Source organism: Rattus norvegicus, chromosome 6, assembly GCF_021556685.1.
Source record: "Rattus norvegicus strain SHRSP/BbbUtx chromosome 6, alternate assembly SHRSP_T2T, whole genome shotgun sequence".
Lineage (NCBI taxonomy): Eukaryota > Metazoa > Chordata > Mammalia > Rodentia > Muridae > Rattus > Rattus norvegicus.
In genome coordinates, this window is record NC_141539.1 from 14,693,729 (window position 1) to 14,707,359 (window position 13,631).

General features: G+C 43.9%; 1 protein-coding gene across 2 annotated transcripts in view; it reads left to right on the forward strand.

Annotated features, from left to right (window-relative positions):
- Positions 1–281: 281 nt before the first annotated feature.
- The window catches only part of Srbd1 (S1 RNA binding domain 1), a 189,062-nt gene continuing 175,712 nt past the window's right edge, over positions 282–13,631 (forward strand). Inside the window, exons 1-4 of one of the 2 annotated variants that reach the window (NM_001399769.1) lie at positions 282–318; positions 3,976–4,055; positions 7,212–7,392; positions 9,838–10,203. In NM_001399769.1, coding sequence (NP_001386698.1) covers positions 3,976–4,055; positions 7,212–7,392; positions 9,838–10,203 — 627 coding nt within the window. In that variant the 5' untranslated portion in view covers positions 282–318. Of the gene's footprint in view, positions 539–3,975; positions 4,056–7,211; positions 7,393–9,837; positions 10,204–13,631 lie in introns of both variants that reach the window. The other variant, XM_087552978.1, reaches the window with a different exon arrangement.

The following is a 13,631-nucleotide window of genomic DNA, read 5'->3' on the forward strand; positions in this document are numbered from 1 at the left end:
GGTCAGAAAAATGGAAATATAGAGGCGGGCGCATATTTGCCAAATTTTGCCCCTCCCCTAGGGTAAGGGCGTACCCAAATTCCCAGTGGACTCGAGTTGCAGTCTGGCTCCTCGCCCGCCCCTGTCCCCGCCCACGACACGCCCACGGCTTGCCGGGGCTCACGCCTCGCCCTGGCCCTTTCCCCGCCCCTCCCCACCCCGCTCCGGTAGTCCGACTCTAGTAAAGTAAGGCGGGACTTCCGGTGTTTGAAAAACTTCCGGCGGGAACCGGAAGGTTCCTCATCAGAACTCCAGTCTATAGATTCGCCAACCCGGAAGGTGAGCTTTGTGTTTGCTCTAGCTGCAAAGCTTCGGGCCAGCGGTTTTCGCGTCTCGGCCCCGGTATTTATGAGTGCTCTTTTGGGAAAGAACAATTTTTAAGATGAAGTTTCGCTATCTTTTAGTATCAGCGTTCTATCCCACAGTCTATACCTGGACAATCTCATAACTGTCACGTAGCTCGTCCTTTGATTGAACCAGCTGTTAGTGCATGATAGCGGTGAGAAAGCCAGGGGAACTTTGTTTGTTTGTTTGTTTGTTTGTTTTGTTTTTAAACACCAAAGAGTCGGAGCTGAGGGAGCATCACTGTCAGTCGTGGCGCGCGGAATCACGCGCCTTCAGAAGTGCCCTGGGCACAGAGGCGCTCAAGCAGCGGAGGAAAATGATGAATGAGAACTCTAAGCAACTTTCCCCAACCTACCCACATGGCAGCTTGCCGTTAATATATGCGCAGTGAGAAACAGGGATACTCTTGGTACTTGTGTCTCTTACTTCTAGGACCTTGCCTTATATCTCTACCGTTTGAGTAAACCATTCCATCCCATTGAATCTCAGGAACCTAGCGAAGGCTAGCTGCTGCTCTCCTGCTAGATGATTTGTTGTTCTTTATTTTGTGTTGTTTATCTCTTTAGGGTCTGCTGACATTTGAAGCACCTTTATAATCCTCCCCCTCCCCAGAATCCTTTAGATGCCTCTTGAGTTGTCTTGATTTTTCTCCCAGAACAGTGATTCTCAACTGTGGGTTGAACAGTCCTTTCACTGGGGTCGGATATCAGATATCCTGCATATTAGACATTTACCATTTATAACGGTAGCAAAATTACAGTTATGGAAGCAGCAGCGAATATATGGTTGGGGTCATCAAAATGTGAGGAATTGTTTTTATTAAAGAGACTCAGTATTAGGAAGGTTGAGAACTACTGCCCTAGAAGTTTAAATGCTGTTTCCCCTTTTTTAAATATTGGCCTGTGTGTGTGTGTGTGTGCGTGCGTGCGTGCGTGTGTGTGTGTGTGTGTGTGTGTGTGTGTGTGTGAGAGAGAGAGAGAAAGAGAGAGAATGTTCTTTTCCTAGTTTCACTTTTTCTAGTTTATAGTACCTGCTCAGTGACACCATAGCAACTTCTATAAACTATTGATTGTTTATTTTTTGAGTTTTCTGTTTAATGATTATGGCCTTAAGTTGACTGAGATACCTCAAATTGTACAAAGCCAAATCTTGGATGGAGGTAGTCTGTGTGTTGTAGATTGGGATGGGTAGAGTGGCTGTAAGGTGAGCCCAGGAAGGTTGTTTGTTTGGGGGCTTGGCTACTTTAGATTTTACCCCCCACTGTTTTGTTTGTTTTGTTTTTCTTTGAGGCAGGGCCTCAGGTAGCACAAGCCTCTTGTGCACTGGGATTAAAGATGTGTGCCACTGAATTGTTTGTTTTTGAGACAAGGACTGTTTGGTAAACCAGGGTTGCCTTGAAGTGACTGTGTAGCTGAGAAAAACCTTAAATTCTTGATCCTTTTTCCTCCACCTCCCAAATGCTGCCATGCCACTTCCGGTTTATACATTGCTAGGGATCAAACTCAGTATTTCACGCATGCCAAGCAAGCATTCTCCCAGCTGACCTAAAGCTCTGCTCCTGTCTGGGGTCTTTGGGGTTGTAGCATTCGGTTTGATTGGGTTCTATGTGTACAGTTGTATTCATTGTCTTCTAATCTCCTGACTCTGTCCTGGGAAATAAACTTCTAGATGTTTTTGTGGGTTAGGTGCCTAGTAACATGTGGGCTAGGGCACCTAGAAAGATCCTTTTGTGACAGAGTATACCTAACTCCAGATCCCTCAAACTTAGTCCTAAAGATTTTGGTACTCACTTTTGTTGTCCACCTGTCCTTCCTTTTCATTCATTTTGTTCATCTGTCTGTCCTTTTTCCTCCCTTCCTCACTTAAAAAAGATGAAGGAGACTGACGGATAAATTGACTTGGTTCTCAAGTGCCCTAGTTACTGGCTTGGGACTTTAGTTTTTACCCAATAACATGTGTGAATTTTTTCACTGAGTTTTGAGTCATGCATAGGGACAACTGCATGCTCTCCTCTTGTTCAGTGCTCTGAAGACAACGCACCTTTACTTTCTGTAGCACTTCTTTTTCCAGAGTTGAGGATCAAACCCAGGGCCTTTAGCTCTACCACTGAGCTAAATACCCAAGTTTAAATCTTACTTAGAACATGGGTTTGCTCTGGAGGAAGGCCTGGGGGGTTAAATCACTTGCTTTCCTTCAGAGGAACAGCTAGTTGTCTCTCTTCCATTTACAGAGTGAAGGCAAGTTCTTCCCTGACCTGGTTTGAATTGGGACTGCTTCAGAAACTAACTTCTTATTTATTTACTTATTTATCTATACATGGGATCTTACTATTTAGATCAACCTGGCTGGAACTCTTAGAGATCCTCCTCCCTCTGCTTCCCTAATGCTAGGATTAAATAAAGGTGTACCACATTCCTATTCAGCCCTCTTTTTACATTTTATTTTTATTATGGTAAACTGTTCATAAGAAATCATATTTGCCTGTTCCCATAACTTTAGGAATTCCTAACAGAGAGAGAAGAGATGGGTGATTACCTGCCCTGCCCTGTCCTGTCTGCTGCTAAGAGACTATTCTCCTGCTGGGCTCTGTTTCCTTCTAAACATGGGTCTCCCTCGTTTGCACTCACAGGACAGAGATGCTGAGAGATCAGACTCCTTTTGTGACAACTGCTTTAGTATTTCTGTGAGATATTACCTCCTCTTATAAGTGTGTTAGAACCAAGGTGTACAGTATTGCTCTGGTCCAGAAACTTGTTCTAAACATGCCAGTCTAATGCATTTTTTTTTTTTTTTTGGTTCTTTTTTTCGGAGCTGGGGACCGAACCCAGGGCCTTGCGCTTCCTAGGCAAGCACTCTACCACTGAGCTAAATCCCCAACCCCCTAATGCATTTTTTAATTGGTTTGACAAACATTCTTTAAGTAATAAATGTTATCAGTTTAGGTAAATTTATTTACTTGTTGTATTGTGTGATTCCTCTTGTCATTTGTCTTAATTTTTTTTTAAGTGCTGAGCCTTTGAATATGGTAAATATTTTTAGTGGAATAGTGGCTAATCATTTATATTGCAAGAGGATGTTTGATTTGCTTTAGGAATATAGATTATTCCTAAATAACTACTTACTAATTGATTAGCATTTAACTGACTCCTAACTTTGTGAAGACACTTCTACTTTGATGTTATGAGAAGATATGGAAGGGAAAAATATTTCTTATATTTGAGAAATAGGAGACTAGATGACTTTATAATTTGTTGACTCTCAGGATCACTATAAAATAATACTTGCAGAATGCTCCAACCTTTAATTCTAAAGCAGACTTATCACCCTGGAGGGTCTTGTCTTTTTCAAGAGACGGTCCCAGTGTCAGAAGGCATCTAGAAGACTGCTGGGTCCTCTTCTGATCGGGACAGGCCAAGTCCTGTGGGGAGCCAGTGTTGGGCCTGTGAATAAGCTATTATTTTTCTCCTCTCTACGGTGTTTCTGAGAGCAAAGCTTTGGTGTGTTAATTTTGGATTGAGAATCATTTTGTACCCAGAAGAAGTGATAAACTCTTCATGTCATCTGACTTTGTTTGTGCTCCATTTCTTCCAGATGCCATCATTGCGCAAAAGAACAAAAATACAGACGGAGAATGCAGAGCCCAGAGACGAGTGTTCATCCTTTTCTGAGTTGTAAGCATATTAGTGTAAAATGTTGTTGGGGGGATGGTGGCTATTTTAAGAGTAATGTGGTCTGTTCCCTAGAAACTTAAGTCATTTGGATCGAAGATATGTGTGTCCTTGTCCTTTCTCTGTGTAACAACTCTGTTATACGTGTGCCGTGATCCAAGAGAAGAGAGAAAGCAGCTCACTGAACAGATTATGTAATGTTTACCCTGTACAGATTGAAAGAGGGCAAACAGTTGTTTACACTGCCTTAGAGCAGAGCTTTCTTTTAATGAGTTTTTTCATGTGCATTGGTGTTTTGTCTGGATGTTCGTGTGAGTGTTTTGGATCCTAAGGAACTTCAGTTACAGATGGTTGTGAGCTACCATATGGGTGCCGGGAATTGAACCCTGTCCTCTAGGAGAACAGCCAGTGTTCTTAACTGCTGAGCCATCTCTACAGGCCCTAGAGTAGCTCTTAACTCATACAGCATTGCCACTGTGTATAGGGTCACCTTTTGTTTTGGGGGCTGCCTGATGCTTTATAGGACATTTAGTGGCATTGGTGGCCTTTAAATATCACAATAGTTCTTGATGTGACAAGCAAAAAAAAAAAAATCTTTGCTATAGAGTACTATATTACATATGCCTCTGACATTTATTTAAAAAAAACAACAACAAATGATTACTGTTAGGCCATAATAGTAATATAAGATAAAGTCAAAGCAGGTCAGGGATTAGGGAGCATGCTGTATGGTTGTGGTAGAGGGGGCATTCTGGATTGAGCAGTCATGGTGTTCTTTGGAAGATATGCCAAGAGATCCATGTGAGATTCGCTAGTTGCTGTAGTTTTGATAATTGTCCTGAAAAGATCATTACCAACGTAGAGCTATTTGGAGGTGATGGGATGTTTAAGAGTTGGTGGCTAGTCTAAGGCTCTTAGGTCACTGCTGGCAAGCCCTCCAAGAGAACTGTAGCACCCTGGCCTGGCTTCTCTTTGTTCCTGCCTCAAGATGTGAATGTGTTTGAGTACAAACTCTTTGCCACCTGCTCTCTTCAGCAGAGGCTCAGGCCAATGGGCCACCTGATTTTAGAACCGAACCTTTAAGATAAATAAGTCATTTATTAAGTTAAGTTAGTTGGTATATGTCAGTGTAGTGACCCAAAGCTCACAAATAAAGATTTTAGATTATGGTACAAATAAAGAATGCAGCAAATGCACAGGCCCAGAGGCAGCAGTGAATTGTGTTTGGGGAGCAGCAAGAACAGCATGGCCATAGTGGGGCCATCATGTAAGAGAGTGACAGGAAATTAGATTGGGATTGGTGGGATCTAAGACTCTATGAAGAAGTGCTAGGACTTCATTAGCAGTAAGTTAGGAAGCCACGGAGCGCTGTGGACAGTGATCTGACCTGATCTGGCCTATATTTGTAAAATATCTATGGTCTTGGTATGTAACAGATGCTAGGTGTAAGGGAGGTCGGTGTAGGGGTGAGAACAGTGAGAACTAGTCCAGTTCGGATAGATTCTAGAAGGTACAGTAGACAGGACTTTCTGTAGACCAGAGGTATAGACAGCAGCATTAGAACCAAGAGGTCTATTTTGTCATTGGCAAGTTGACGGTAATTGATAGATGTCTAGCCGAACATAGATCTACAAGGGGAAGGGACATCTGCAGATGTAGAATTGAGACTTACAGGATAAGATATAAACTAGAGATTTCTGAGGACTAAGACTCTGGTGATGTCAACATTTCGAGGTTGGGGAGAGAAGGAGAGGGTCAAGAGGACTAAAGAGGAGCATAGGAAGATGTGCTTTGTAGGACAAGTGCCAGGCACTGCTGACGCTCTCCTGGGATCAGCGACTGAGCATTGATAGCTGCCTTAAGCCACTTCCTGTGTGGCAAGTGATTTTGGGTTCTTGGGTTTTCTTCATAATAATGAAAAAAACCCAAAAATCTGTACTTGTAACAACACACCTGTGTAAAAGTACAGTTAGATGTCCAGCTTGATAGGTGATTAGGCGGTCGGGTAGGAAGATGTCCTATTCAGTTGACTAAGTTCCTATGTCTTCCCCTTGCCATTTCCTTTCCCCCTCGTCCCATTCTTCCTTCTTCCCCCTCTTTTCCCTCTTCACCCCTTTACTTTGTTTTCTTTCCTTCCCCTTCCTCCTCTGTGCATGTGCATGTGTGTGCATGTGGTGTGTGTGCTTGTGTATGTAGGGGAGTGGTCAGAACTTGTGATCCTCCTGCCTTCAGATTCCCAAGTACTCTGAGGAATATCTGGTAAAACACAGGTTTTTTGATTTTAGTTCCCTTTGAATCCACTGTTTTAGTGACTTTGATTTGATTGTTGTTTTGCTAGTTTCTGGCTGCTTACCAACCTCTGAAAAGAACTCTTTGATGGTGTTAGAAGTTCGTCCCACCATCATTATGTTTTCTTGGAACCTAATTTATCTGAGAAGTCATCCAGTCTGGTTCTTGCCTTTCCGCAGAACTGAGACCATTCAGAAGCTCAGACAGCCTCATTGATTAAGATCTGGTACTTTTCTCATATACTGATCTCCTTAGGGGAGAGAAATAGCGTGAACCAGATGGGCTAGAGAGCTGTGCTGTCTCCGCTCTTGAAGTGAGTTTGATTCTTGGTTGGAAAAAGCAATGTAGGTTTTCAGTCTATTCAGGGCACAGATTTATGTGAAAGGAAGGAGGTCAAAAAGTAGTTGAGGGTCTTGGTGCTGGCTTCTTTTATGCAGTGTGGGGTGTTTAAAAAGCTCTTTCTCAGCCTTTCATTGGTTTGAATAACTTAGTACATTTTCAATGGATTTGATTGGCCTTTAGGAGCTTAAGTGCTTTTTACTGTTAAGATTAAAAGGCTCACAATGCGTGACTTGACCCTGTAAGTTACTTAAGGTAATGATTGATTTTCTGTGTCATGACAGTGTATATAATGCTTGTCAGGTCAGGGAAGGGGAGTAGACCTGTGAGTAGTGTGTGTAGTAGGGAGAAAGCACTTCTCTGGGTCCCTGATCACCTGTTCACTTCTTAGCACTAGTTGTTTACAGCCTATGGCCATATCACTCCATTTTATATTACACATTTCCAGTTATCATTTATGAAGCATGTGCCTCTTTCTACCCTTGTCATCTGGTTCCATTTTTCCAAGTTCTCCTGTCCATTCACTTCTAGGTCATCTGGCTCTGAAGAAGACAACAAGGAAGACAGCATTTGGGAACCTCAGAAGAAAGTCCTCAGAAATCGTAGACGACCTGCTTCCAAGGGATCCAAACGGAAGCAGGGGCCTAGGGTGAAGAAGAGCGCCCAACAGGTGCATGACATCTCAAAAGATGTGGCTGTCAAGGAGGAGTTGGTAGGTGGTATTGCTAGATGTGGGGAGGGCCCGGTGTTTTCCACATGGGAGGGACTGTTTCTTCCTCCTTATACTGAGCAGGACAGAACATGTAAATGACACAAACGTCAGGGCACTGGTATCCCTGGTCACAGTCTCGGGAATACTTAGCTACTGCAGCAACTGCTTCCTCAGCGACTTCTGCTCTTCTCTAAGGGGTTGGGTTAGGTGTGGAAGGGAGGTTTGGGTGGTGGTGTCAGCATTATCTGTGGGTATTGTTAGCCAGGCAGCACACTCAACATTTCTCCTGAAGATCTTGCAGGATGGGTACAGCCACTGAGAGTTCTGTAGTTACCATCCTGATTTTACAGACAAGAAAGCTGAGGCAGGAAGTGTTAAGTGACTCTCCTAGAACACAGATAGTGAGTGATGGAACTGGGCTTCTAAGTCAGCAGTTCAAAAGCTAATATACCTCTCAGGGGTACTTTTATATCAACTGTGCTTGCAAGAGTGATGTGTTTACACAGAGTGCTGGTTTAATAATTAATACTTAGAAATAATCTTCACAGCACTTGAAGCTTTTACGGGCAGCACTTTTCTTCTTGGAGGCTGAAGTAGGAAATTACGTAGTTAGAAACTTGCTTGATGAGCATGGGCTGAGAATAGAAATTAGACAGATCAGTTTGGGTTTATTGATTGCCTCCTGTGTTCTTGGCCATAGTCATCCCAGTGAGACTTGCAGGTTGTAATTGTGTGATGTTAAGGTAGTCTGAAACAGCCATCTTGGGAGATGGCTCTCTTGTCACTGGGGCTGAAAAGAGTTTGTTTGTTGATTTTCCTTTGTCTTATTATAGATAGAAGAATGCTGATCATACTTGGTCTCTTGTGACTCTTTTTCTGTCTCTTGGGCAGCGTCCTTTATGATGGACACATTCTTCAGTTATGCCAGTTCATTTGATTAGGTTGTGACTTACAGTGGATAGACCCAGCCGTTGTATCTGCCTGTCCCTGCCTGGCTCCATTATGTTTTGAGCAGGTGTTGCTCAGAGGCTGTTACTGTGCATTTCAGGTGCACATGTGGTAGCTGGTGAGGGGTCCTTACTGTGGGTCTCAGTGCTCACCCTCACTCATTCTGTGAAGAGCCTTGACAGAAGTTTAATTTTGACTGAGACCTTGTTGGCAGCTGTGTTTGTGCTGTCTGTGTCACTTGAGTAATGGACAAGCCAGCCTGTGACTGTAAACTTCTCAAGGGCAGCTCTGTGCATTGTTGCCACTCTCCTGAGTGCCAAGATAACCATTAGGCAAGGTGACATGGGTAAGGAGCAGAGATTACTTCCTGGGTACCTGCGTAGGCTCCTGAGAAGCCTCCTCTCAAAGAAAAAGATGCTAGCCCTGGTACAGTCCACTTGTCATCCCAGCACTTGAGAAGCCGAGTCAGGAGAATTGCTCTGAGTTCAAAGTTAGTCTGGGCTCCATACTGAGCTCTAGGCAGACAGGGCTATAGCACGAGACCCTGTCTCAAAGACCTCTGGCTGCTGTTGCTGTCTCCAGTCCTGCGCCTCCTGTCTGAGCAGGAGGTGGTGCTTTTCTTCTCCCTCTAACTGGTGGCTTTGGTTTTCATTATATCTGTTTATCAATTTCTGAATTTATTTAAACAAGTCAGTTTATTTATATTTTTAAGTCAGGTCTCATGTAGCACAGGCTGGCTGTGTAGCTGAGGGTGACCTTGGCTTTCCAGCCCTCTCGCCTCCACCTTCCAAGTTCTGGGATCTCAGGCGTGAGTTACCATGCCTGCTTTTTCTGAGGCGCTGGTCAGCCCAGACTTCGCATGTGCTAAGGTGTGAACTGGGCAAACATGCTCTCTGGATCGTGCTCATCTCCTGCCAGGGTGGAGCTTCATCCTGTTTTCTGGCCCATGTAGATGCATCATTTACTATGTTTAGTGAAATCAAACTTTATTTATAAGCTGTCCACATGCAATTACAAGAAACGTCAGGAGGGATTCCAGGTACCCTTTATCTAGTTTTCTCCAATGGTAAGATTGTAGTGTCTCATATAGGATATTAACATTGGTAAAATTCTCTGTTCATTTAGAGCACTCTGGCCTTCTATGTTTATCTGAGTGGGGGTATTTGTACTTAGCACTGTGCAGGTTTATTGCACATGTGGGTTTGTGTAACTGTCACAAGGATTTCTTTCATTGCCCTCTCATCTCCACAGCACCATGCTCCTTCTACCCATGCATCTCGGACTCCTGGCGAGCTCTGCTGTGCTTAGGATGGTTAAGTAAAGTGCTCACAGTGTGTGACTGTGGGATGGAGCTGTCTCAGCACAGTTCCTTTGAGGTTCATTCAGTTGTTGCACTATTGATAGTCTTTTTTTTTTTTTTTTTACTTCTGGGCAGCATACCGGGGCAGTTGGTTTCTAATTTTCTAATTCTCATGCTTTCTCTTTGTGACTTTATAGAACAGCCCAGTGGCTATTGTTAATGCCAATTTGGAAGAGGAAAATCAGAAGTTGCATACGACAAACACTCTGAAAACTGCAGCAAAAAAGCAAAAAAACGCAGGTCACGGGGCCAAAAAAAGGTTGAAAGTTGATGAGGAAACCAACCAAGCCAGCCCCTTCGAGGGTGGAGAGAGCAATGTGGAGGCCCCCTCAACAAGCGAGGACAGAGACATGTGCAAGAAGGAGAGTGAGGACAGCTTCACCTTTGAGCAGTCCCCATTAAAGAGGATCAAGACTGAGTCATGTCCTCAGGGGAGGCCTGCCAGGGTGCCCGGGGCCAGCGACATTAAGGAGGAGGTGGAAATGAACTGGGACATAGTGCAGGTAAGTGCAGCCTCCTTCACCTGTGTGCTCCGAGTCCTGGACTGGCACGTCCACCACGCTCACCGGGGAACGTGCTAGCAGTTTTGAATGTTGTTTGCCAGTGACTTCTTGACTCAAGCTTTGGCAGCTGTTTCTCTTCTTGGCTACACTATTTGTAGTCTGGCTTACCAAGCTCTTGTGTTGGAGTGAGCTGTCCCCTTAGTCGAGACGGTGGTTGTTTCTGTACATCACAGTGTATGTATTTCACACCAACAGGGGCCCTTTAAGGCTCACTGCTGGATTTTTATTTTGAGTGCAGATGTATTTCTCCATAAAAGCAGCACACACGATTAGGTCATTGGCTGTTTGTGCATCAGGTATGTTAGGAGCAAGACCCAGGAATGTTTCGAAGACAAATTCTTTAAGAACTCTAACTTGACGATGTCTCCCAGCTTTCCTTTCCTTTCCCTCTGCCCACTCACCTTTTTAGCTGCGTTGGGATATGATGGAGGAGACTAAAAAGCTGGTCGTGAGCAGTGAGCCTTAAACCCGTGTGTTCCAACACTTTCTGGGGCTATTTCCGGCTACATGGGCATGCCCTTCCTCCTAATTTGTCCTATCCTGTGCTGTAAATTGCTGCTGTAGAGCCCAGGACTTCTGTGGGTTCTAAGACTGGGACTTTGTGACATCTTTGTTGTTCAGAGGGTCCTGTTTTGGGCCTTGATGATTTTTCTGTTACCTACAGCATGTCACCAGTGGTTTTGAGTCCTGTTCTTTTTGGCACACTAAGGAATCTAGAATGCTATCTTAAAGCTTTCTCTATTTTGTCATTTTATGCAGAGAGTCATTGAGAAACTATAAATTTCAGTGAGAGTTCTGGAATTTTTGTTTCTTTAAAAAACATAGAAATATTGTAAGAATGTGCTTTTGTATTAATCCTAGGTATGGGGATGTGGGGCTGCTTTCGCCTGTCTGCAGCAGCTGACTGTGATTTGCCTCGTGCTCCAGTCAAGATGTTGTTTTGCTAGCTGTAGATCGCTTCTGCAGTTATGTGACATCCGAAACTCTGGGAACTTTTCAGAGGGTATAAATGCTGGAGCCCTGATAAGTGAGATTGGGGGTTGTTGGCCACTTAGGGAGGTTGGCTGTGGTTTGTTAGTAGCCATGCGCAAAGAAGAAACAAAAGGAAAGAACATAGATTCAGGGACACCCCCACCCTCACCCCATCCTTCTTTCCTATCACTAGTGATAAGGGTAAAACTGGGGTAGAAAAAGGGTGATAGAAAGAAGAACCCACAAAGTACAAAGACCAGCCACAGTACACAGCTGTCTAAGTCTTCCCTTGCATCATTCGTTCAGATCTAGAAGGTGATGCTTTCACAGAACAGGTCATAGACCATCCACAGGACTTTACTCTCATGGCTCCTTTTCATCTTCGCCCTTGGTCCAGAACTACAGGGCGGTGGACACGCCCCACTTCCTTGCCTTGCCTTTGTCAGTGCTGCTAAGCTTATTTAGTTTACCTAGGCAGCTCCACCTCTGGCTGCTGGCAGTTAGAGGAGGAAGGAGGAGGGTTTCAAAGTTGGGACACCTTAGTGAAACTTTCTTAGAGAAGGGCTGCCTTCTCTGGGCATTTGCTTTATGCTCTATCCCCACTCCTTGTCATGCGGGAAGAGAGGAATGGAGTCCAACCCTGGCTATTGTTCTCTAGGTTACAAGTGAATAAGGAGAAAAAGAACCTTACTTTTTAAAGATAATGTTACATTTGTTTAGTGTGTTTGTGTGTGGGGGGTGGGGGTTGGGAGGTTCTGTGATTGTTGTGTGACCTGGCTCCCTAAAACAGTGTCCTTCAGGGTTGAGCTTTAGGTGAGATCAGGTGTCTGTAAGGTAGATGGCAAGAGCCAGCTGTGAAGAGTGTAAAGTTGTGGATCTTGGTGATGACTGGGCTCATAGGTATTTGTTTATAGGTCTGTAAATGCTGAATGGTAAGGATTGTCGTTTATTTATAGTTGATTCTATATGAACCAGGCTCCAGAGCACACACACTAGTATCTATATTTATTATCATGGCGCATTTGAAGAAATAAATGGGTAATCTAAAAAGTCAGTTAGTCAGAAGAGTAGACAGAAACATTCTTATTTTCATAGTAGGAGCTAAAGAGAACCCATTTAAAAGTTACACATTTCTGACAGCTAATTCAGGATAGGATTCTATAGGCTGTACCCTTCCCATGACCCTTCTGCCCTCCTGCCTTGGTCTTCTGTTCTGTCGAGGTTAGCCTTTCAGGATCTCACTGCCTTGTGTGAGGAGGACAAACTGCATAGCCCACACTCGATTAGTGTTTAGACTTTACCTACCAACATGGTTGTGTGTAATTTCTGACAGGCAATTGAGGGCTGCTCTCTTGAGCAGGAGCAATGTACCCATTTTCATGTCTCTCACTGTGAATGTGTGGTTACTACGGGAAGTTTGCCTTTGTTAAAGCCCCTGATGTCCCACATAAGCATGTTAGTAAAAACGGAAAAGTGAGCAGCACAGTGAGCTGGGATTAAACCGTGCCGAGGCTGTGATCGCTGTAATATGGTTTTTTTATTTTAAGGGTGAGCCTGGGCAGGTTCAGTGGCTCTGTGGATCTTAGTAGCCTTTCCTACATTAGGGAGAAAAGCTAGCAGAGCCTTTTTGTTAGCTCTTTCCCTTTGTTTCGAGAGACAGTAAGAGATGACGTAGGTGAAATAACTGTGCTCGGGAAGGCAGAAGTCAGGAGCAAAGTGTAAAGGGAGCCAGTGTCTGAGCTGGCGACCTCACTGCTGCTCTGCACTGTGTTTAGATGCAGCTGTTTGCTCTGGGAGACATTAACTAGATTAAAACGGTTTGTTGTTATTATTATTTTTATTATTATTATTACTGTCATTACCTAATTGGTAGAGTTTGTTAGAGGCTTTAAGCCGTCAGCAAACTTTGATGTATTACATACATATGTGCAATTGCCCTGGATGCTCAAACATGTAACCAAACAACTTCCGGGTTGCGAACAACAGCATCCCCCTTCATACCCCTGACGCTCCTCCCTTTCCTCTTTTGTAACCTCTTTTCTGATTGCTGGTAGTGTACATTAATTGTCCCCACTCCCATCTTTATGTAAGTGTTTTATGTGACATAGTGACTCAGTCAACTCCTTGGGTCAGGTGGTAAACAGTCAGAATCAGTAACTCTTCAAAAGGGAGCTAGCTGTTCAAGTGGTTGGCTTGGGAATGATTCTGACTGAATAGAAAATTCTCTAACTTTTATTCACTAGCGAGTCATTGAAAAGTCTTTTAAAAGTGCAGATGTTGCTGGGTGATTAAAGCTACAGTGGATTTGCTAATGCCCAGATGTTTTCTTTCTCACTAAGTAGAGGGGACTTTCCCTTGTAAGAGATCTTGGGACACTGGAGACATGAAGGCATCTT